Below are 19,939 nucleotides of genomic sequence, written 5' to 3'. Positions count from 1 at the left end.
CGGAGCCTGTGGTCCCCAGCTCTGAAACATGACTTGATCGCGACCAAGATCATCCCTGGCATTTGTTCAGAACCCAGAGCGACGCCTCCCAGGGTTTAGGTCATTTGCCCAAGGTCACTCAGCTAAGAAGTGGCCACAGCAGGAGCCAACTGCAGGTGTTCAGGCCCTGGGGCGGCGCTCCGCCCCTGCACGGCCCCAGGAGCCCACAGGCCCTGGAGGATAACCTAGCCAGAGGCAAGCCCAGCCCCCGCCTCCCTGCTCGCCGCCGCGGGACCGAGGGGGAAGTGCGTTACTCCCTTAGGGCTCCAAGCCCGTTTATTTGTGCGTGGGGCTCCCGTCCGAAGTGTGAGGGTGGGAGCCCGAGCGGCTCACACCGGCCTCCTGGAGGTGAGCGCGGCGCCCCCACGGGCCGCCTAGCCACGGTGAGCCGAGCCCCGCGGCCTGCGCGCAGCCCTCCCGTCCCGCGCAGCGCCCCCACCCCGTGACGCGCGGAGGTCGGAACTCGGCACTCGGGAGCCGCGAACCTCGAGGCAGCTCGGGCCGCCGCGAGTTTCCCCGCAGGAGCGCTCTCCGTTCCTGGCCCGCCGGCCGTTCTCCCACGCCCCCCGGGTACCCACCGACACCGGAGGGCCGAGTCCTCGTGGCCGCGCCCGGCCGGCCGGCCGGCCGGCGGGACCCCCCTACCCACCCCCGGGGCCCGGGGCGTCTCCGGCGCTGAGCGAAGGGAGAGGCGAGGAGCGGGGCACGCAGGGCGCCTCCCTCGGGCCTCGGCCGGCGAGCGCATCTTCCTGGCGGCGCGTCCCTCGGCGCTCAGCGAGCGCCACCCAACTTCTGCGCCCGCCGGGTGCGCTGCTCCGCGTGGCTCCCAGCACAGGGGACCGAGCGGCCTCGGATGTCCACACTCACTCCCTTTGGGGGGGGTGGCTCCCCGAGAAGGCGGATAGGGACCCCGAATGCCAGCAGCCGGGACGGGGCTCCCAGGGCTCGCGAGTCGCGGCCGGGACGGAGGTGAGGGGCGTGGGCTTCCCGGGGACCCTTCCAACACGCTTCCCTCCGCAGACCTCAGCCGTAGCCCGTAGGCGCGAGAGCCTGCAGCGTCTCCACAGACCTGGCGGACTGCGCACCTCGGGGTACCTGCTTCTCCACCCAAGGGTTGGGGGAGGGGCCCGCTAGCGCGCGGCCGGCAGAGGGGACCTGTTTGCTGGCGGGTTTGGAGGTGGGATGGGGTAGGGTTTGGAGACCGAGAAGCCTGAGACAAGACTTTGGGTTTTTTCCCTCCCTCTCTTCCGAAAAGGAACCACACTGTGAGGGGAAAAATAAGGCGGAGTGTAAACACAAACAACCTCAAAAACGAGCCAAGAAAAGCGAAGCCAAAAGAAGCAAGCGCAACACTGTTACAAAACTGTCTGGTTTTGTAACAATTTCCCTGCCGCCGGCCAATGAGCGGCGTGGCGGCGCGTCACGTGGTGCTGTTTTATATAACACTTTGCTGAGACAAGACAGTTATTAGGCGGCGCGCGGCGGCCGGCCGAGAGCTCGTGGAGGCGCGGCAGCGACCGGCGCGCGGCAGCGCGCGGCTGAGGCCACTCCGATCGGCAGAGGCAGCTCCGATTCCCAGCAGCCCTCGCTCTCTGTTCCGAGTCCCCGGCCCCTAGACGCCTCGTCCCCTCACGCCTGCTTCTCTATCCCTATGGATTCACTTCAGACTGGACAGATGCTGAGCTTGCCCGCCGAGCTCGGCAGCGACAACTTAGAACTGGCGGAGCCGGCGGCATCGGCGGCCCGCGGAGACACGGAGCCCCACCCGGAGGCGGCCACAGAAGGCCCCGCACCTTTAGACGCTCCGGAGCCGGGGCCGGAGTCGGGGCCCGAGCCGGGGCTGGAGTCGGGGCCGGAGTCGGGGCCGGAGTCGTGGCCGGAGTCGGGGCCGGAGCCGGAGCCGGGGCCGGGGCCGGGGCCGGAGTCGGGGCCGGAGTCGGAGTCGGGACCGGAGCCGGGGCTGGAGTCGGGACCGGAGCCGGGGCCGGAGTCGGAGTCGGGACCGGAGCCGGGGCCGGAGTCGGAGCCGGGGCCCGAGCGGGAGCCGGGGCCGCCTCCTAAGACTTCGACGCCGGAGTGCAAAGTCCTGCTCACGAAGGCTGACGCCCTGGCGTCTGGGGGGCGCCTCCGGGAAGCCCTCGAGGTGTACCGCCAGCTCTCCGAACGGCAGCAGCTGGTGGCCGAGCAGCTGGAGCAGCTGGTGCGGTGCCTGGCGGAGAAAGTCCCGCAAGGCGAGGCTCCGGCGCTGGCGCCCCCGGACGGGAGCGGTGCGGCGAGCCGCGAGGCGGCGGCCGAAGAGGCAGGGGCGCCAACCGCCGCCGAGGCTACCGAGGTGTGGGACGGCTTCAAGTGCCGGAAGTGCCACGGCTTTCTGTCAGACCCCGTGTCCTTGTCGTGCGGCCACACCTTTTGTAAACTCTGCCTGGAACGCGGGCGGGCGGCCGACCGGCGGTGTGCGCTGTGCGGGGTCAAGCTCCCGGCCTTGATGGTGGCCGGCGGCAAGGCGCGCCCGGCCCCCCAGCGGGACGGGCAGCAGGCGGCGGCGGCGGCGACGACGACGACGACAACGACAACGACGCCGCAGCCGCCACCCGCGGCGCCACCGCCGCCGCAGCCGCCGCCGCCGCCGCCGCCGCTGCGGGTCAACGTGGTGCTCAGTGGCCTCCTGGGCAAGTTGTTCCCAGGCCCGGCGCGGGCGTCGCAGCTCCGGCACGAGGGCAACCAGCTGTACCGCGAGCACCAGGTGGAGGCGGCGCTGCTCAAGTACAACGAGGCGGTTCGGCTAGGTGAGCCCCCCGCGGGGCCGGGCGGCGGGGAGGCGGGGCGGGGGTTGCTCGGAGGACCCGAGGGGAGGGGGCGCCGGGGGGCGGGGCCGAGGGGGGCGCGACGGGGGGCGGGCCGCGCCGGAGGCCCCCGGGCCGGGGTGGGGGAGGGGGCGTCTGGAGTCCGGTCTCTGACTCTGCCTCGGTCGCTACCGAGGCATCGTGTTTTTTACTCTGTGTCCCTGCCCGTGTCTCTGTCGCTCTTTGTCTTTCTCCGTGGCGCCTCGTAGCTTTCATTCCTGCGCCTGCCAGTCGGCTTTCGCTCGGTGTCCCTGTTTCTGGGTCTCCCTCGCTGGTCCCCTCGCGGTTTTGGCCCTCTGTCACGTGCGCGGGGCCGCCGCGGCCGCGCGGCCCCGCTCTCCCTCCGCACGCCGGGGTCCCTCGGACACCTGCCCGCCCCTCCCCTGCCGGCGGAGGAACTTCGCACCCTCCTCGCGCTCCCGCCGGGGCCGCGACGTTCGCTCGGCGCCCGCGGCCGCCCCGCTCCCCGCCCGGCCCCGGGGCGGCCGCCGCGGCGGGAGTTGGCCCTTCCGGGGCCGCGGCTCCCGGTGGGGTGGGTCCGGCGTGGAATTAGGTCAGGAGAGCACTGGTTGCATAAGGGCCGCGAGCGGCCCGGGCCGGGCGGCCCCTCCTCCGCGCGGGCGGGCGGGATTGTGTAACGGCTGAGGTAACCGAAGTGGGCCACGCTCGCCTCGGAAACCATCCCGCGAGCGTGTGCGGGGGGGAGGGGAGCGCTCGCGCCCCGCTGCCCTGTGACTCATTGTCACCGCTTCCTATCACAGGATCCTCGGCCGAAATAGATGCCCCCCCTCCCCGCCCGCAGCCCGCGCGCCCTCGCCGCGAACCCCTATCCCGTCGGCCCGGCGGGAGACCCGGCCGTCAACTGCGCGGGGATCCCCGGGACCGCGCGCCCGCTACGGAGGGGGCACGCCTCGGACCCGCTGCCGCGCGGCCCGAGGAGCCGCGGCTGCGCTTAGCGGCTTCAAGGGCAACGTGGGAAGCCTCACGGCCGGGCGCCAGAGCTCCCACGCGAAGCGGCTCCCCTCCTCCCGCCCCGCCGCTCGCCCCGGTCCCCTCCGTGTCCGGACCCAGGAAGTGGCCGCAGAGCCGCGGGCCGGGTAGTGCCCAGCTCGGGCCGGCCGCCAGGCGCTCGGCCGGCGGGGCGCGGTGTCTGGCGAAGCGTGCCGGGGAGGAGGCGGCAGGGCGGGGCAGGCAGGGCTCTGGGATCCGGGGGTGCCCTGAGCCCGACTCCCGACGGGCGGAGGAGAGGGGTGGGCTCGAGTCTCCACGTGTTGAATCTCCACCCGAGATTGCAACAGGTAATGGGGGGGGGGGGAGGAGGAGGAGGAACGAGGGCTGGCTGGGCCAGGCTGGCACCCGAGGGAGAGAGGGACCCCCGCCCCCACCCCCATGCATATCCTGTGGCCTGGGAAAGCGCACTTTGAGTCGCCTCCGGGCTGGCGAGTGCTGCAGAACAAAAGGGAAGCGTCGACTGCAAACTCTGTAACGTCTTGAGAGCAAGTAAAGAGCACTCAGGCAAGCCCTCTGCACGGCCCCCGTGGGGGGGGGGGGCGGACCCCCAGGGGAAGGACCCCCACAGAACCCGTCCCAGCAGCTGCAGCTGGAGCTCCTCCCTGGGTCCAAGCAGGAGGTCCCTTAAACCCAGATCTCCAAGGGAGGTTTCATTCCTTTTATTTTAACTTTTATTTATTTACTTATTTATTTATTTTGAGAGAGAGACAGAGAGAGGGAATCCTAAGCAGGCCCTGTGCAGAGTCCAGACTCAGGGCTCCATCCCATGAACCGTGAGTCCTGACCTGAGCAGAAATCCAGACTCAGATGCTTAACCGACTGAGCCACCCAGGTGCCCCTCAAATTTTTATTTAAATTCCAGTTAGTTGGGGCTCCTGGGTGGCTGAGTCGGTTAAGCATCCGACTCTTGATTTTCGCTCAGGTCAGGATCTCACAGTTTCATGGGTTCAAGCCCCACTTTGGGCTCTGTGCACTGACCACCGGGAGCCTGCTTGGAATTCTCACTCTCTTCTCTCTCTGCCCCTTCCCTGCTTGTGCTCTCTGTGTCTCTCTCAAAATAAATAAACTTTTCAAAAACTAAATTCCAATTAGTTACAGCACATACAGTGCAATATTGGTTTCAGGAGTAGAATTCAGTGATTCATCACTTACATACTACAGCCTTACCCTATTAAGGGGCCTCCCCAGCAGGCAAGTATCCATGTGCTGAGAGGTGGCCAGTGTCTCGTTTTTTCTAAGTACCGCACACCCTTCAGAAAAAGAAAACATGCCCCCCACCCTAGCTTCAAAGCTTCAGCGTTTAACTAGCCGTATGACTTGGAGCGGATGCCTTCCCCTCCCTGGGCTTGATTTTCCTCTTCTGAAGAATGGGTTGGTTGAGCCAGGTGATCTCTAAAGGCCTGTCCAGCCCTGGCGTTTAGTGATTCAAAGTGTTAGTGAGAGAGGGGCGCCTGAGTGGCTCAGTCGGTTAAGCATCTGACTCTGGATTTCTGCTCAGGTCAGGACTCACGGTTCATGGGATCGAGCCCTGAGTCTGGACTCTGTACAGGGCCTGCTTAGGATTCCCTCTCTCTGTCTCTCTGCCTCTCAAAATAAATAAATAAACGTTAAAATAAAAGGAATGAAACCTCCCTTGGAGATCTGGGTTTAAGGGACCTCCTGCTTGGACCCAGGGACTGAGCTCCAGCTGCAGCTGCCAGATCGGGCTCTGTGGGGGTCCTCCCCCCCCCCCCCGCTGGGGGGTCCACTACCACCCCCGCGGGGGCTGTGTCTCAGTCGGTTAAGCATGATCTCATGGGTCCTGAGATCGAGCCCCATGTTGGGCTCTGCACTGACAGCACAGAGCCTGCTTGGGATTCTCTCTCTCCCTCTCTCTCTCTCTCTCTCTGCTCCTTCCCCGCTAGTGTTCTCTCTCAAAATAAATAAATAAACGTTAAAAAAAAAAAAAAGATTCAAAGTGTGAGTGAGGACCAAGCTTGCTTTATTCCCAGCAGCCTTGTTTACGTTCACGCACATGTGGCCATCTGTAAAGAAAGGATGGAACCTCGCAAGTGCATTCAGAGAAATTTCGTATGTGTGGGACTTTGTAGACAGAGATGTTGCTAATGTCACTAGAAGACTAACCTGGACTTGCCTTTCTGGTGGGTAGGATGGGAGTCACATCTGGCCACCTCCCCTTCTCCCTGCCCTGGCCTGTTTCTTCGTGGGGATCCTTGCTCCGAAGCCAGGCTTACAGTTAGCCGTACATAGCCACGAAGGAGGGCGGCTAGGGTTTCCTCTATGTCAGAGCCACTAATGCACCCACAGGCCCTCTAAGGAACCACCTGAGAGAGGAGCAAACGTGACTTCTTCCTAGTTGGGGAAACTCAGACCCAGAGCGGCTGGGGGGGTGTGGCAGGCAGGGCAATATTCGGGCTGGACATCGGGATCCCCAGTAGAAAAATCCTAGGGGCGCCTGGGTGGCCCGGTCGGTCGAGTGTCTAGATTTCGACTCAAGTCATGATCTCACGGTTCATGGGATCGAGCCCTGCGTCTCTTGGGATTCTCTCTCTTCCCCCCCCCCCCCGCCCTTCCCCCACTCACACTCTCTCAGAATGAATACATTAACTTTTAACAAACTTCCCAGATAACTTGCTGTTTGCTAAGATCCATCCTCATACAGGACTTAATTATGTGTTTGTGCTGGGACCATTAATGAGAGCTTTTTTTTCCCCCCTCATTTTGGCAGCTCCAAACGACCACTTGCTTTATAGCAACCGGTCTCAAATTTATTTCACCTTGGAGTCTCATGAGGACGCACTGCATGATGCAGAAATAGCATGTAAGCTCCGCCCAATGGGTTTTAAGGTGAGTGGGATGGGAGGGCTGGGAATGGGTTGTACTATAGACAGGAAATGGCAGGAAGAGCTGCCTCCCTGGGAGTTTGGGTCACTAGAGCTCAAGCAGAGCAGGGAAGAGGCTTTGCAAAGGAGCTGGGGGTCCCTTGGCAAAGGGTGACTCAAGAGTCTGCAAGGGAACCGGATTCTTCCCCAGCTTACTTACTCACCTGATGGCCTGCCAAGCAGCCTGGGCTTTGTTCAGAACTTGTCCAGAACTCTTCAGAGCATGGACTTAGCAGTCAGACCACCTGAGTTTCTGTTATGTCCCAGTTCTGCTACTTTTACCAGCCGTGTGGCCTGGGCAAGCTACTTAAACTCTCTGGGCCTTCTCTCCTCGTCTGTACAACAGGGGGATATTCAAAGCACCCACTTCAAAGGGTTAATCGCAAGGATTACACGAGCTTATACATGTAGGGTGCTTAGAACGATGCCTGGCCCGTAGCATTATGTGTCCAATCATCATTTTCCAGGGACAGTAGAGAGGAGCATGAGCCAAGTATGGCTGGCTGGTTGTGTCATTTCCAGTCCTTAATATAATCGCCTGCTGGTGGCCCTAAACGTCTGGGTCACATTGGATGGGTAGGGAGAAAGCTGGGTTAGGCATCTCTCAGGATTCTAGGATGCGAAGCATCACTTTCTGCGTGTCGGGCCTCAGGACCGGTCCTTAGCCACATGTCAATATTTTGTTTGGGAGACTAGGTTCGGGCCCGAGCTCTACTGCTTGCAAGCCAAGTGACCGTGGGGAAGTCGCTTCACTCTCTGGCCCCCAAGTGTCCTTGGTTGCAAAGCGCAGCTATTACTAGTCACCCTGATCGCCTCCTGGGGATGTGGTGAGGGTCACGGGTGAGCGCGGCCAAGGGGCCATGCTGGGAGCGCTACCACTTGCCCGGCCTTGGTGCAGTGCTGTCTCAACGCGAGCCCCGGGACGCCTTCTTCCAAACCCCAACTTAGCCGGGTCCTGATCTGTGATCCCTTATCTGAATCCCGTGGGGCCAGAAGCGTTCAGAGTCCAGAATGTTTCTGATTGCAGAAAGACCATATACTACGTGGCACCCTCGGCGAGCTCTGGACAGTGCTCCGCGATCACACACGCTAATATTTCTGCAGTACGTTAGGTGAGAATTCGTGAGAATTCACACTAAGCGACTGTAATGCAGTCCATATCACTGTAGCCTGGGTTTTGCCACACCTGATGACTTTTGACGGCAGGAAAACTGTGGCTTATCAGACTGTTTCTGGAACTAGGACGCTCAGATCAGGCATTTGTGGACGTGCATACGGAGCCATTAGGGTCCGAGTGAATCCCGTATGTTCTTTGATGAGAAGGTTTTCGTGGGGGGGGGAGGTGGGGGGTGGAGTAGCATATTCTCTTTCCCAAGGAACAGATTTTAAAAGTCGCCGGTGTCTTGACCCAAAGGAGCCTCCGTGAGAGCATTTCACACTTCACAGCAGGGGCAGGTCAGCCAGCTGCCTGGGGGTAAGAGGAGTCCTCTTGCAGCTTCTTGCACCCCCACCCTCAACCTAGGGGATGCGGTGGGAAGCAGGGCTGAGAAGCGGTGGACCGTTTGAGGTGAACTGGGAAAAGTGACTTCCTCAGTGAAATCAGAGTTGACGGAAGCAGCAGTGAACGGGAGTTTCGTTTCCCCCCAACTGCTGGGGTAAGCAGAGCGCCAAAGCCAGAGAACGAACTGTCTTGGGGGCTGAGAGAAGATTTGAGTGGATGCATACCATTCAAAACCAGCTCATACCCCGATTTGCATATTTCCCTTTCTTTCTTTCTTTCTTTCTTTCTCTCTCTCTCTCTCTTTTTTTTTTTTTTTTTGAAGTTTGTTTATTTTCAGAGAGAGCGCGAGCAAGCAGGGGAGGGGCAGAAAGAGAGGGAGAGAGAGTATTCCAAGCTGGCTCTGCACTGGTAGCTCAGAACCCGGTGCCGGTCTCGAACTCACAAACTGGGAGGTTGTGACCCGAGCCGAAACCGAGAGTCGGATGCTTCACCAACTGAAGCACCCGGGTGCCCCATTCCCGCCATTTCTCTGTGCGGTGCCCCTAGGACAGGGGCATCTCCTGCAGCCCTTTTCCAGCCAACCCAGCCAGGCGCAGTGGTACTCAGCATACCCTGCTTGTGGAACGCTCTCGGTGGGCCGGGCTGGCTGCCCTGAACAGGTGGCGTGTCTGGGTTGCTATTGGGTATGATCGGAGGGGTCCCAGAGGCCTCTCCAGTCCCCCAACACTTATCGCCTCTAGCCGCCCTGAAATGTCAGGCAAGCCTTTCTCCAGGGGGCCCCTGGCAAGCACTGCTGGGAGGAGCAGCGAGGGAAGCCATCGATACCCAAGTATCAGCCGAAATTAGGCCCCAGGAGTGGGGCGGGGGACACGGGGGGAGGTCCCCGAGAGGATTGGAGCAGAGGCCACTGCTCAAAGAAGGCAGATCCCTGCCGGCGCCTGGAGCCAGGCTGGAGCCAGAGGGCACCTCACCAGGGCCTGTAGAGGCATGTTAGGGGAAGCTGGGAGTGCCCAGCAGCTGCAACCTGGATCATCTCCTTCTCTAAGTTAGACTCAGGGTCAGCCATGGGGGCAAGGGAGTGGGGAGCAGGCCCCCGAGGGGCACCCTAGATGACTCGGGAGCAATGCCCTCCCGGCCAAGTTTCAAGGGCCACCTGTCCCGAGGCACAGAGAGAGTATAGCCCTCTTCCCACCTCTTTTCTCGTTCCTGCCTCTTCCCCCAGAATGCTCGTCTGCTCCCTCTAGAGTTTCTTTGCCAGGGCAGTTGGGCGGGGACCCCGAGGAGCCCTAAAACTTTTTATACTTTTTAAAGATGGGGTGAGGGAACAGAAGTGAGCTGAGCCTACAGGACGGAAAGCATTTGCTTGGTCCCTGGTCGGCCCTCTGAAGGGAAATCTGCTTTATGGGGAAGAGCATTCTGGGCGTCGTGACCACGGTTCTAGTTGCTTTGCCACTAACTACCTTGACGTCTTGGAGAGGCCATGTCCCTTCCCTTGGGCCTCTTCTGAAAGATGATCAGCAAGTATGAGTGGTCACTCAGCAGCCAAATGTGAACTAGATCTCTGCTTGATGGGCTAGTGAATAGAAAGGCATATTGGAACGGGTCTTAAAAGCTGGCTAGTAGGTGCTTAAAAGATGAGGGTTCTTGCTGCATTTGGTGATCCCTCCAATACAACAGTGGGGCAGCAGGAAGGTCGTATGGCACAGGGATTAAGAGATTGGACTTTGGTATCAGTCGGACCCAGACTTAAACCCTGATTCCACAGTTTGCCTTCTGTGTTACTTTGGGCACGTCACTTTTCTGGGTCTCAGTTTTATTTTCTGTAAAATGGGCTTCAGACCATTTGTCTACATGTATAGGACTGTAGATAAGGCGGTTCTTTTTTTTTTTTTTTTAAGTTTTTATTTACTTATTTTGAGAGAGAGAGAATAAGCAGGAGAGAGGCAGAGAGAGAGGGGGACAGAGGATCCGAAGCAGGCTCTGCCCGATGTGGGGCTCCAACTCAGGAACCATGAGATCATGACCTGAGCCGAAGTCAGATGCTTAACCGACTGAGCCACCCAGGAGCCCCGACAAGAGATAGTCCTTCTAAGCCCCTTCACACAGTAGCAAATACTCACGAAACATTTAGCCAGTGTCAAGAAGTCAATAGATAAATAAGAACAGGATTGAATGCCGATGTTTTCTTCCAGGCACACTTCAGAAAAGCACAGGCCTTGGCCACCTTAGGCAAGGTGGAGGAAGCACTAAGGGAGTTTCTATATTGTGTGTCCCTCGATGGAAAGAACAAAAGAGCAAGATCTGAAGCCCAAAGGGTGAGTTGAGATGGTATCAGATCCAGCTGCCCAGCGGGCTCCCACTTGTCTGTCTTGTCCAGGGAGGGAGTGAGGGAACTACCCTCCCTGGCATTTAGGGCCCTCAGTGGGTGGCTCCCTTGGTTAAGGGGGCAGGAAGGAGACACAAGTGCCAATCGATTGCTCAGAAACACACCGTCCTCTTGGCGTGTGCAATCAGTCTGAGCAGTTCCTGCATTTTTGTAGGAGGCTCTGAGGCATGTTCTTGCTTCTTAAACTCAGGGTCTGAGCTGTGAGTGGGAAAACCACACCAAACCAAATCAAGCCAGAGAAGTTAACAGGGGGATGGAAGATTCTGGAGATTCTGGCTGTTGACCAGAGGTCAGGGGTGTGGGGCTGCCTGCGGTTGTAGAACTTTGCTTTGGCTGAGTCACGGCCTCACCGGACACACAGGACAGCCAGCTCCTCACCAGGAATGTTGGTCACCATCTCCCCTGCTATATGCAGAACTCTAGCCTTCAGCCTTTGCTAGAAATAGAACACACACACTGTCTCACAGATGTAAGTCAGGGACCATTACGGTATAATGCAAGCAGCCATTCCGATGCTTGAGTGCCAGGAGAATGTGGCTGGTGTGTGTGTGTGTGTGTGTGTGTGTGTGTGTGTGTGTGTGTGTGTGTTTAATTCATGAGATGTTTGCACTGGTGAAGGGCTCAAGGGTCCTCAGTTCATGGACGTCAGTGCTTACTGTTCTGCAGTGTGCTTTCAGACTGTGTGGCCAACTGGCCTAGAAGTTGGATGCTGACAGACAGTGGTCGCCTCTGCCCTCCTTCTGCCCCTCCCCCTGTTCACCACCTGTCTCCAGTGCCCCCGCCCCGGTGAGGTTTGGCAGAGCCGTGGACGAAGAAAGGGAGCAAGGGACAAGACTGGTTTCTGAAAGCTCGGGAAAGGAATCTTTAGCAAAATCAGTGAACTAGGGGAGCTGAGCTCTGGAGGTTCTGCCCCACACAGATTTCTTCCTGGAAAGGTGCCATGGCCTGGTTTGGGAAAGCGGGCAGGGTGTTCTTGAGCAGAGCACTGGTGGCAGAGAATGTGCTCCAAGCTGTGGACCCTTCCCCGAATCTTAAGTGCCGTCCATGGCGTGACTAATAACAATAACAGCTAATGTTTATCGAGCAATTCCCAGTGCACCAGGCACTGTGCTGGGGCTTTCTGTGGGAGATATGATTTCATCTCCACAGCATCCCTTTGAGGGTACGTGATGTTATTTAATCCCAAGTTACAGATGGGACAGGTGAGGAAGCCAAGGCCGGGAGTCTTTTTCCCCGAGGCCACGCAGCTCGTGATTGGTGAAAGGGCAGGCAAACCCAGCTCCGTCTGCTTCCAGAGTCCGCCTTCCTGGCGGCCCACCGTTCTTCTGTCCCAGGAAGACACGCCGGGCCTCTCGGCGCTCACTGGTGGGGTGGAGGGGAGAGGAGCAACAGGGCTGTCCCGTTCTGGGGGCGGGGGGATCGACAAAGGTTGGTTAGAAGAATCTCGCTCTGGCACAGCACCTCTCTGGAGACCCAAAGACTCAGAAGCCACAGCCTCGGTCCTTAAGGACCTCGCGATCCTGCACGTGTTCTACAAGGGAGCCTAGGCCCATGATGAGTGTCCCGGAGTTCTGAAGCTGGGGCGAGAACTTAGAGGCGGATTTCCACGGGCTGTGATGAGGGCACGGCAGCCGTGTACGAACACTGAGGGCCCTCAGCAGTTCTGATTTACTGGATTGTTCCAGTTTCGGGGCTACAGATTTGACGAAGACGGTCCAGGTTCACTTGGCAGTAATTAGTGACCTTAGACACTCACAGGCCTAGGTTTCTTTTTAGTGTTTGCTTTTCCTGCAGATGCTTTTTTGCCCCTTCCTGACCCATTTGGGCCTTTCCAAGGCTGACCCTGAGGTGGAATTGACTTTCATTCACGTGGAATGATCATTCTCCCTGAGCGTTGACCCCCACTTTTGTTTTCCAAAGCCGCTGGGAAGGTCTAGAATGAGATCTTAGGTAGTAAAGGTAAGAAGCGAAGTGCAGTCGCTGTCTCCCCCTTGTTTCCATCGATTTCTCTCCTCTGCCTCCTTGCCCCCCTCCCCCCTCCATGCTCTGCCCTCTAATCCTCGTACCTTTGGATGCTGTGTGGCTGCCACCGGAGAGCACCATTGCTCTTTTTTTTTTTTAAGTTTTTGTTTTAATTCCAGTTAGTTAACACATAGTGTTATGTTAGTTTCAGGTGTACGATATAGTGATTCAGCAGTTGCGTTCGTCACCTGATGCTCAGCACGACAAGCAAGTATCGTGCTCTTTGGGGGAGGATTCCAGGGAAACTGCTTCAGAAGGGGGTTGGTCCTGTTGGGCCGCTCAGGAGGGCTTCTGAAGACCAGCTTTGGCTCCTGGGGAGGAGGGGCCTCTGAAAGCTGGCATTTTTGGCCCTGGGCACTGTGAGTACCTCCCCGCCTCCCTCCTTTACCAACCGAGACCTGGGAAGTGGGTTTCCCCACAAGCAGCTGGAACCCTCGGCCTCTCCCTGGGCCCTGGGATGGATAAGTGTCTTAATTCCATTCCATCCGGTGTGATGAGTACGTATCGGACATCTGTGACGTGCCTCCAAAAGCTGGCCATCTGGTCAGAAAGACGTAGGTGTGCGACACCATCTGAGGCTGGCGAGAGACTGTGTAGTCAGTACCAGGTGCTCGATCGTGGTGCAGCGGAGGGCACGAAAGGACAAGTGAGGTCCCGGAGGCCGGAGTGGTGGCACTGGAGCCAGCCTCAGAGGCCGAGCAGGGTTCGGCTGTGTGGAGAGTGCTGACATCCTAAGGGACATGGTGAAGGCCCTGCTGGGGGCCAGCAAGGGAACAGATCAACCTGGACAGGGTTTGCTCAGAATTTCGGTCCGACTCCCTTGATCGGTAAACACCCTGTTCTCCTGAGCAAGGGCACGGAGCAGCCCTTAAGTGGGTCTCCGAGCAGTACAGCGGCTGCCCAGTGGCAGGCACTTCAACGTGTTTTAGAAGCCAGGCGACCCGCTTTCTCGTGTTCTGTGTTACGTACGGTAGAGACACGTGTCCGCCTGTAACCCGTGCTGGCGCAGGGGAGGATTGAAGCAAGAATGCGGGCAGTCCGCACGAGAACACACATCCTTGCCTCCCAGTCTCTTCTGGGGGTTCTGGGTCTTGGACCTGCCCCGTCCCCCCGCCCCACACCGTATCCATCTGCAAGGGAAACCAGCCGCGGGCTGGAGCCTGCCTGCCTCCAGTGTTTGAAGTTACCTGACAGTCTCCCCACAGCGGAGGCCGGAATGGGGGAGGAGAGGCTGGGTTCTGCTTTTCCCACCACTTTGCTGTGGAAGGGATTGCAAATCCAAGGAGGACGGTCCGGGGAGGAGGGAGCGCAACGGGCCGGCAGGGGAAAGACCTATCCAGGAGCCTGGAGGACGTTTGTAGACTTCTGCCCATGGTGGTGCTACGGAGCTGACTGCAGGCCCAGTGATGTTTCTCGCCTGCCTTCACCTCTCTGTCTCTTTCCTCCTAGATAGGTTTTGAATTCCCACTGTAGATATTTCTATGGAACCCTAGCATGGGAGTGACGGTTTTTAACTGGCCGGGGTGACAAAGGCAGCCGTGGTGCCTTTTTGAAGTCCAGATGCCTGGGCTGCACTTGAGACCTGGGGCAGCCAGGCGTGGGAACTCGGAGCCTGGAGAGTTCTTACGCTCCCTGGTTCTGATGCACGCCGAAGGGAGGCCCCTTGCCCGGGCGTGTTGGGGTCTCCGGTCCCACGCTGCTTCCCTGGAGTGTCACCCCACAAGCTGTGCCCCCTGCCCCTCCCACCCCTCCCCCTCTCACCCGAGCACCTGTAGAAAACTCAAGTAGTGAAGTCTTCTGTTTTATGTCACAGCTTCTCCTTAGTTTCTTTTCACCATCAGTCCCGGGGGAGTCTCAGGAACATTTTCCCGATATCCTGAAGTTGTTGGCACCTCACCCTAGATTAAAGGAACACGTAGAGTCAATGGCTACTGAAGGCACCAGTCATAATCTACCAAAGTTGCCACAGGTAAAACTCAACTCGCCCAGCTCGCTCGTGATGCTTCGTTTGGCTGTTGTGTGGGCAGACGTGGGAGTGAGCCCTGCCTCTCCTTCGGTTCCCGAGAAAGAAGAAAAGGAGTCGCTGGTGGCCGTGTTCTTTGCTAGGAGGCTATATTTCTTGCAGATAAAACTGGATTTCAGCCACGGTCCCCGGCTTGTTTTTTGTGGGTTTGTTTTTTGTTTTTTGTTTTTTGTTTTTTAATCTTATTACAGTCATTTTTCAGTTTTTGGTCAGATCCAGCTGAGGGAGAGATTTGACCGAAGTAGAAAGGAATCGGCCCGCTTCCCCTGGAACCATTCATTCAATCTGGGTGGCTTTATCAGCTTGGGGGCGGAGCCTGGAAAGAGGCCTGACAACCCCTCCTTTCCTGCTTTTTTTTGTTGTTTGTTCAAGCTGCTGGTCTTTGAGCACCAGCTGAGTTCCTTGTGCAAAGACAACTCCGTTTGATCCCCAAGCGGAGGTAGTTTTATATTCCCTCGCAATGTCTTACACATGTGTAGACTTCCAGTATGTATTTGTAGCCAGGAAGAGGGAAGCAATTTGGGAAGCGTTAAGTCCCTGGGAGAAAGATGGGTATTTGCGCCTGTCCTTGAAAACGAGGGAACAGAACGAGAGAGAGATGGGCTCCAGGCCCTCGCTTTCCCAGCAGAGGGCAAGTGGGCGGAAGCCGGGGCTCAGGGGTCCAGACTTGAAGGCAAAGTTTAGCACTGAGCACCGAGGCACCTTGAGGCAACAGTCTCCCCTCCATCCAGGCGGTGTGTTCTTCCCCTGTACGGAAGCCCTGTGATCTCCATGGCAGGCAGGGGCCTTCCATTTTCCCTGCTTCTGTCCCCACCCTGGAGAAGGAACGAAATGCAGGTGGGCCTGACTTTAAGAAGAAAGAGGGGGAGCAGGACTGAGTACCTCCTGGAAGCAGAGAACCCCGAGTGCATTTCAGTAATGTTTGAGATCACTGTTACATGATTGAGAACACTAATCGGGAGCTGGAGTGTCTGGAGTGGCTTCCCATTGCAGCTGGAACAGAAAGGAAGGAAAATCACACCCCTGGCTTTTCCAGGGTGAGCCAGCTGGGAGCGGGGATGCGGCTTCCACACACGCTTTGCTTTGCAAAGCAGTGTCTTCCCATGTGGATGCCTGGGGCTTGAACCCCTGAACCCCCCCAGGTTAGAGACTGAGAAAACCCATATCAAGCTCACTGACTTCTCCCGACCAGACGCCCCCCATTTCCCCATCTATCTACCGATTTCGGGGGGGGGATGGTGGCTTGGGGGTTGGAGGGGGAAAAAACCCACATGAGCATTTGGACTCCTGGACTGTGGATTTAGAGTAGGGTTCAGGGTTCTCCGGGTGAATCTGCACAAACACCCCCTGGTGTTTGGATTTATTTCTAGATCCATTTTCAAATACGCCCTCCTGGACGGAAATTCTTTAAAAGGCTAGAGACATCATTGGTCGTTTTGCCAAATGAGTTGTCTCTTTTTCACTTTTCGCCCAAAAGCCAGTCGAAAGAGTGGTTTGTCCCTGATTCTTTTGACCCATATAACACGGGGCTCTGGTACCTGTGGTAACCCTGCAGGCCTATGCCAGAGCCTTAGCGAAAGTCCTTTTGGAGCTGGGTGTGGGGCTCGCAGATGGCCTGGAAGGGCAGCGAGAGCGACAGGAAGGATCGAGTGACAGGACCTGCCCTCACCGCCTGTCTTTGTTTCCCTCAGGTGGTAACGGGAAAGATTTGGCCAGGAGAGGGCCCGGTGGTGCCACACTCTGCATCTGTCCCCTTTATCGCAGCCCAAGGAGTCTGTCCCCTACATACCCTTCTGTCCTCGCCCAGGGAAGGTCGTCAACTTCACCCAGGCCAGGCATGCCTTTGCTCCTTAAGCTGGGTGTCCACTAAATGATCAGGGCTGTGCAGTTTTCTCTCTGCCCCCAGTGGGTAGCGATGTCAGAGGATGATCCTGGGCCCGAGTTGGTGCTGACATTTGGCTCTTTCTTCGTCCAGGAAAGCCGGGAGCTCCCGCACTGCTCTAGTCAGGAGGAAGCAGCGGCCGCGGGAGACCGCAGCAGCCTGGAGAACCCAGTTAAAGTAGAGGGGGAGGGGCAAGAAGGCAACGGGAGAGGCCAGGCAGGAGACCAGGAGGAGAAGGGGGATGCTGCCTCTGCCAAGGCTGGCAAATGCCAAGAAAAGAAAAGGAAACGTTGTCAATTTGGACCCCAAGACCCAGAGGTGCCTACTAAAGCCAGAAAGCCAGGTACTGACTCTACCCAGGGACCAAGGGGCTTGAAGGAGGTGCCTGGGCTCACCGGCATATGCGGGTTCCTTAGCCTCCATCCAAGGGCTCCGCGGGCTCCCTGGGCTCTGGGTGTGCGGCCCGGCTCTGGCACTTAGCTGTGCCTCCTCAGGTCACGGTGAAGCTTCTGTGAGAGCGCACGGTTTGCTAGCATACTGCCGGGGCTCGCTAATAACGGAAAGCCGAGGCCTGAGGTCAAGCCCCGTATCGAGTAGTGACACCTCGTACCCTTGATGGTGTCGCCTTCCAGGCCAACCTGTCCCTACCCTCCTCTCCGTTCCAGGAATGTAGGGGCAGGGAGGCGTGATCAGGCTTCACGCTCATCCTTCCCAGCTGGGCGCCCGCAGGTAGGCAGTTGAGAAGCAGCAGCCACAGCCCGGCGTCTTTCCGAGAGAGGCTGGCGGTGCCGAGGTTCGGTGTCGGCTTTGAAGGCCTCGCTTGGCCCAGGGAACCGCTGCCTCTGTAGGGTGAGGTGCCTGTTGCATTGGAGTGAAGTCCCCAGGGCTCCCGGACGTTCCCTGGTTCGCATCTCTCTTCCCGTGGGCCTGCTGGAAACCTACCAGGGCCTCCCTCAGGGGACCCCACTCCCAGTGGCTCGGGTGGCCACCGAATCAACCCTCTGGGAGGCGCTGAGGGTGGAAAGCTGAAAATCTAGTGGGGTGGTTCTGCCTCAGAAGTGCTGACTGTGCAAGTCAGCTTGGTCTGCCTCTGACATACTGCTTTCTGAATCACAGATCCTCCCGCCGACCAGGGGGCCAGAGCTGCGGTCAGTGCTCCACTCCCGTCCTTTGATGCATCTGACCTTGAATGCTCCCTGTGTATGAGGTATGTGAAGGGTACTATCGCTTACTGCCTGAAGCTGCTTTTTCTGGGGGGATTCTGGACCTTTCAGCCAGTGACCTACCGTTTGGTTGGTTAGCACGGAAAAGCATGGTTCTAACAAAATGAAAATCTCGCTGTTGGTTGTCACACGGGCTGGCTTTTGTCCCTTGCTTACAGATTACATTCCCTGCACTCCTGACTGGGAAATACCTAGACAGTGGGGAGGAAACGGTCCACTCAGAGTCGCAAACTGATGGCCACAGGCTGAATGTCATTAGTGTGACCTTCACGGGAGTTTTTTGGTTGTTGTTAAATGTGAATGCTCCGAGGCAGGACACACGCTCTCCAGTTGGGCCATGGCTCCCCTCTCCCCCCGCCGCCTGACAGTACCAGCCTGTGTCTCATATTTGCATTACTTTCCTGGCACCTCGTAGGTAGTTGAGTTCCTGACCGTGGAACGAATCGCAACTGCTCGATCAAGATCTCAAAGCTCAGGGGCCAATGTCGATGCCATGGGCCTGTTCTTTGGCAGTCAAGTAGAGGCCCAACTGGTTTTTGTTTCGAACAGTGTTAGTACTAGGCACGTACTACTCGGCCTGGCATCTCTTCTCTACCCAGTGGGGGGGCAGATTATGCACACACCTGCCCACCCCTCCCCTCAAAAAAAAAAAGGAAGCCGGTAGAAGCATGGTCTGCGTGCAAAAAATTACGTCCATCTGTTTCATTTCACAGCTGTGACTTTGTGGCTAAGAGGATGAGCTCCAAAGCCAGACAGGGTGGGCCTGAGCCCTGGCTCTGGCGTTTACTGGCTGTTCGGCCTGGAGCAAGTGATCTTCTCTGCCACTGTTTTCTCGTCAGTAAATAGGGAAGAGTATTACCTACCCTGTGAGGTTGTCATGATTGAGAGACTCCCAGTTCTCTTATTAGAATAGTGCTTGACATAGAGTAAATACTCCATAAATGGGAACTTCTTCCCTAGGCCAGAAATTCTTCAACTTTAGGCCCCCGGACCCCTGAGGAAGTTCTATGTGTGGATTCTAATAGATCTATGAATTGCCTCAAGTTGTGTGTAAAAATGTGTGTGTGTGTGTGTGTGGGTATGTGTGTGTGTGTGTGGGGGGGGGGGGTGGGTGTGTGTTTCCAGAGCAAGGTCCACAGAATTCAGTAGATTCTCAAATGTGGGTTGTTTTTTTTTTTTCAACATAGCATTAAAAGAAGACTGAGACATTTGCACAAAAGTTGTTAAGATGGTTGACCCAAGAGATGTCAAGAAAAATCTCGTGGTCTACCACACACTGGGATCCAGCCAACCAAGGATCCTGAGATGTTTTCTTGCCCTTTGCGAGCACGATGCCTTCCATATCAATCACGTGCATTTGTATTCGGAAGGACTTTTCTTGTTTGCATACAAACGAGTAAGGCCGCCATTGCCTGGACATGTACTTTTTCTCTCTTAAAAAAAAAAAAATTGCGGGGCGCCTGGGCAGCTCAGCCGGTTAAGCGTCCAACTCCGGCTCAGGTCTGATCTCACCGTTCGTGAGTTCGAGCCCCGCGTCGGGCTCTGTGCTGACAGCTCGGAGCCCGGAGCCTGCTTCAGACTCTCTCTCTCTTCCTCTCTCTCTGCCCCTCCCCCACTCACTCTCTGCGTCTCTCTCTCTCTCAAAAATAAATAAACGTGTCAAAAAAATTGAGTTGTCAGACTTGCTCCTGGGATCAGGCAGACCTGAAAATGACCAGTTCGGCAGATGGAACGCAGCAGCACCCAAGGAGAGCCTTCTGGATATAATACGGGAGGTTTGGGTGGAGGGGGCGAGAGTGAGGTGGGCTATGTAACCGGTTCCCTTTTGCCATCTCCCTCTCCCGTCACAACAAAGCAGTAGGCAGGTCCTGGCCAAGCAGAGAAATGGGCCTTTGCCGTCACGGCTCTAAGCCTGCGATGTGAGCCGCGGTCTTCCGGGTGTCAGACTTCGACAGACTTGGTTCAGCTTGCTCAGAGAGCCCGAGTCCTCGCCGGACTCACCCTCCTCTTCACGCTCCTCCCGACATCCAGCGAAGCCAGCAAAACCAAACATACAGACTCATCCTGTTTGTGTTTTCGCTGAGGACTCACAACCCCGAGGTTGGAGTTCTTTTGTTCTGGTTCCTC

General features: G+C 57.6%; 1 protein-coding gene across 7 annotated transcripts in view; it reads left to right on the top strand.

The window, feature by feature from the left end:
* Positions 1-325: 325 nt before the first annotated feature.
* The window catches only part of LONRF3 (LON peptidase N-terminal domain and ring finger 3), a 52,046-nt gene continuing 32,432 nt past the window's right edge, over positions 326-19,939 (top strand). For 3 of the 7 annotated variants that reach the window (XR_014136630.1, XM_081792371.1, XM_081792373.1), the window contains exons 1-6: positions 326-2,825; positions 6,622-6,740; positions 10,469-10,591; positions 14,498-14,653; positions 16,683-16,932; positions 17,706-17,796. Coding sequence is in view for 6 of the 7 variants with exons in the window: in XM_081792371.1 (XP_081648497.1) it covers positions 1,691-2,825; positions 6,622-6,740; positions 10,469-10,591; positions 14,498-14,653; positions 16,683-16,932; positions 17,706-17,796 (1,874 nt within the window). In the remaining variant the exon portion in view is untranslated. The remainder of the gene's footprint in view (positions 2,826-6,621; positions 6,741-10,468; positions 10,592-14,497; positions 14,654-16,682; positions 16,933-17,705; positions 17,797-19,939) is intronic. The other 4 variants (XM_081792369.1, XM_081792368.1, XM_081792370.1 and 1 more) reach the window with 4 other exon arrangements.

The sequence above is a fragment of the Panthera onca genome, chromosome X (genome assembly GCF_046562875.1).
Source record: "Panthera onca isolate mPanOnc1 chromosome X, mPanOnc1 haplotype 2, whole genome shotgun sequence".
Classification (NCBI taxonomy): Eukaryota; Metazoa; Chordata; class Mammalia; order Carnivora; family Felidae; genus Panthera; species Panthera onca.
This window is presented reverse-complemented; position numbering and strand designations above follow the sequence as displayed.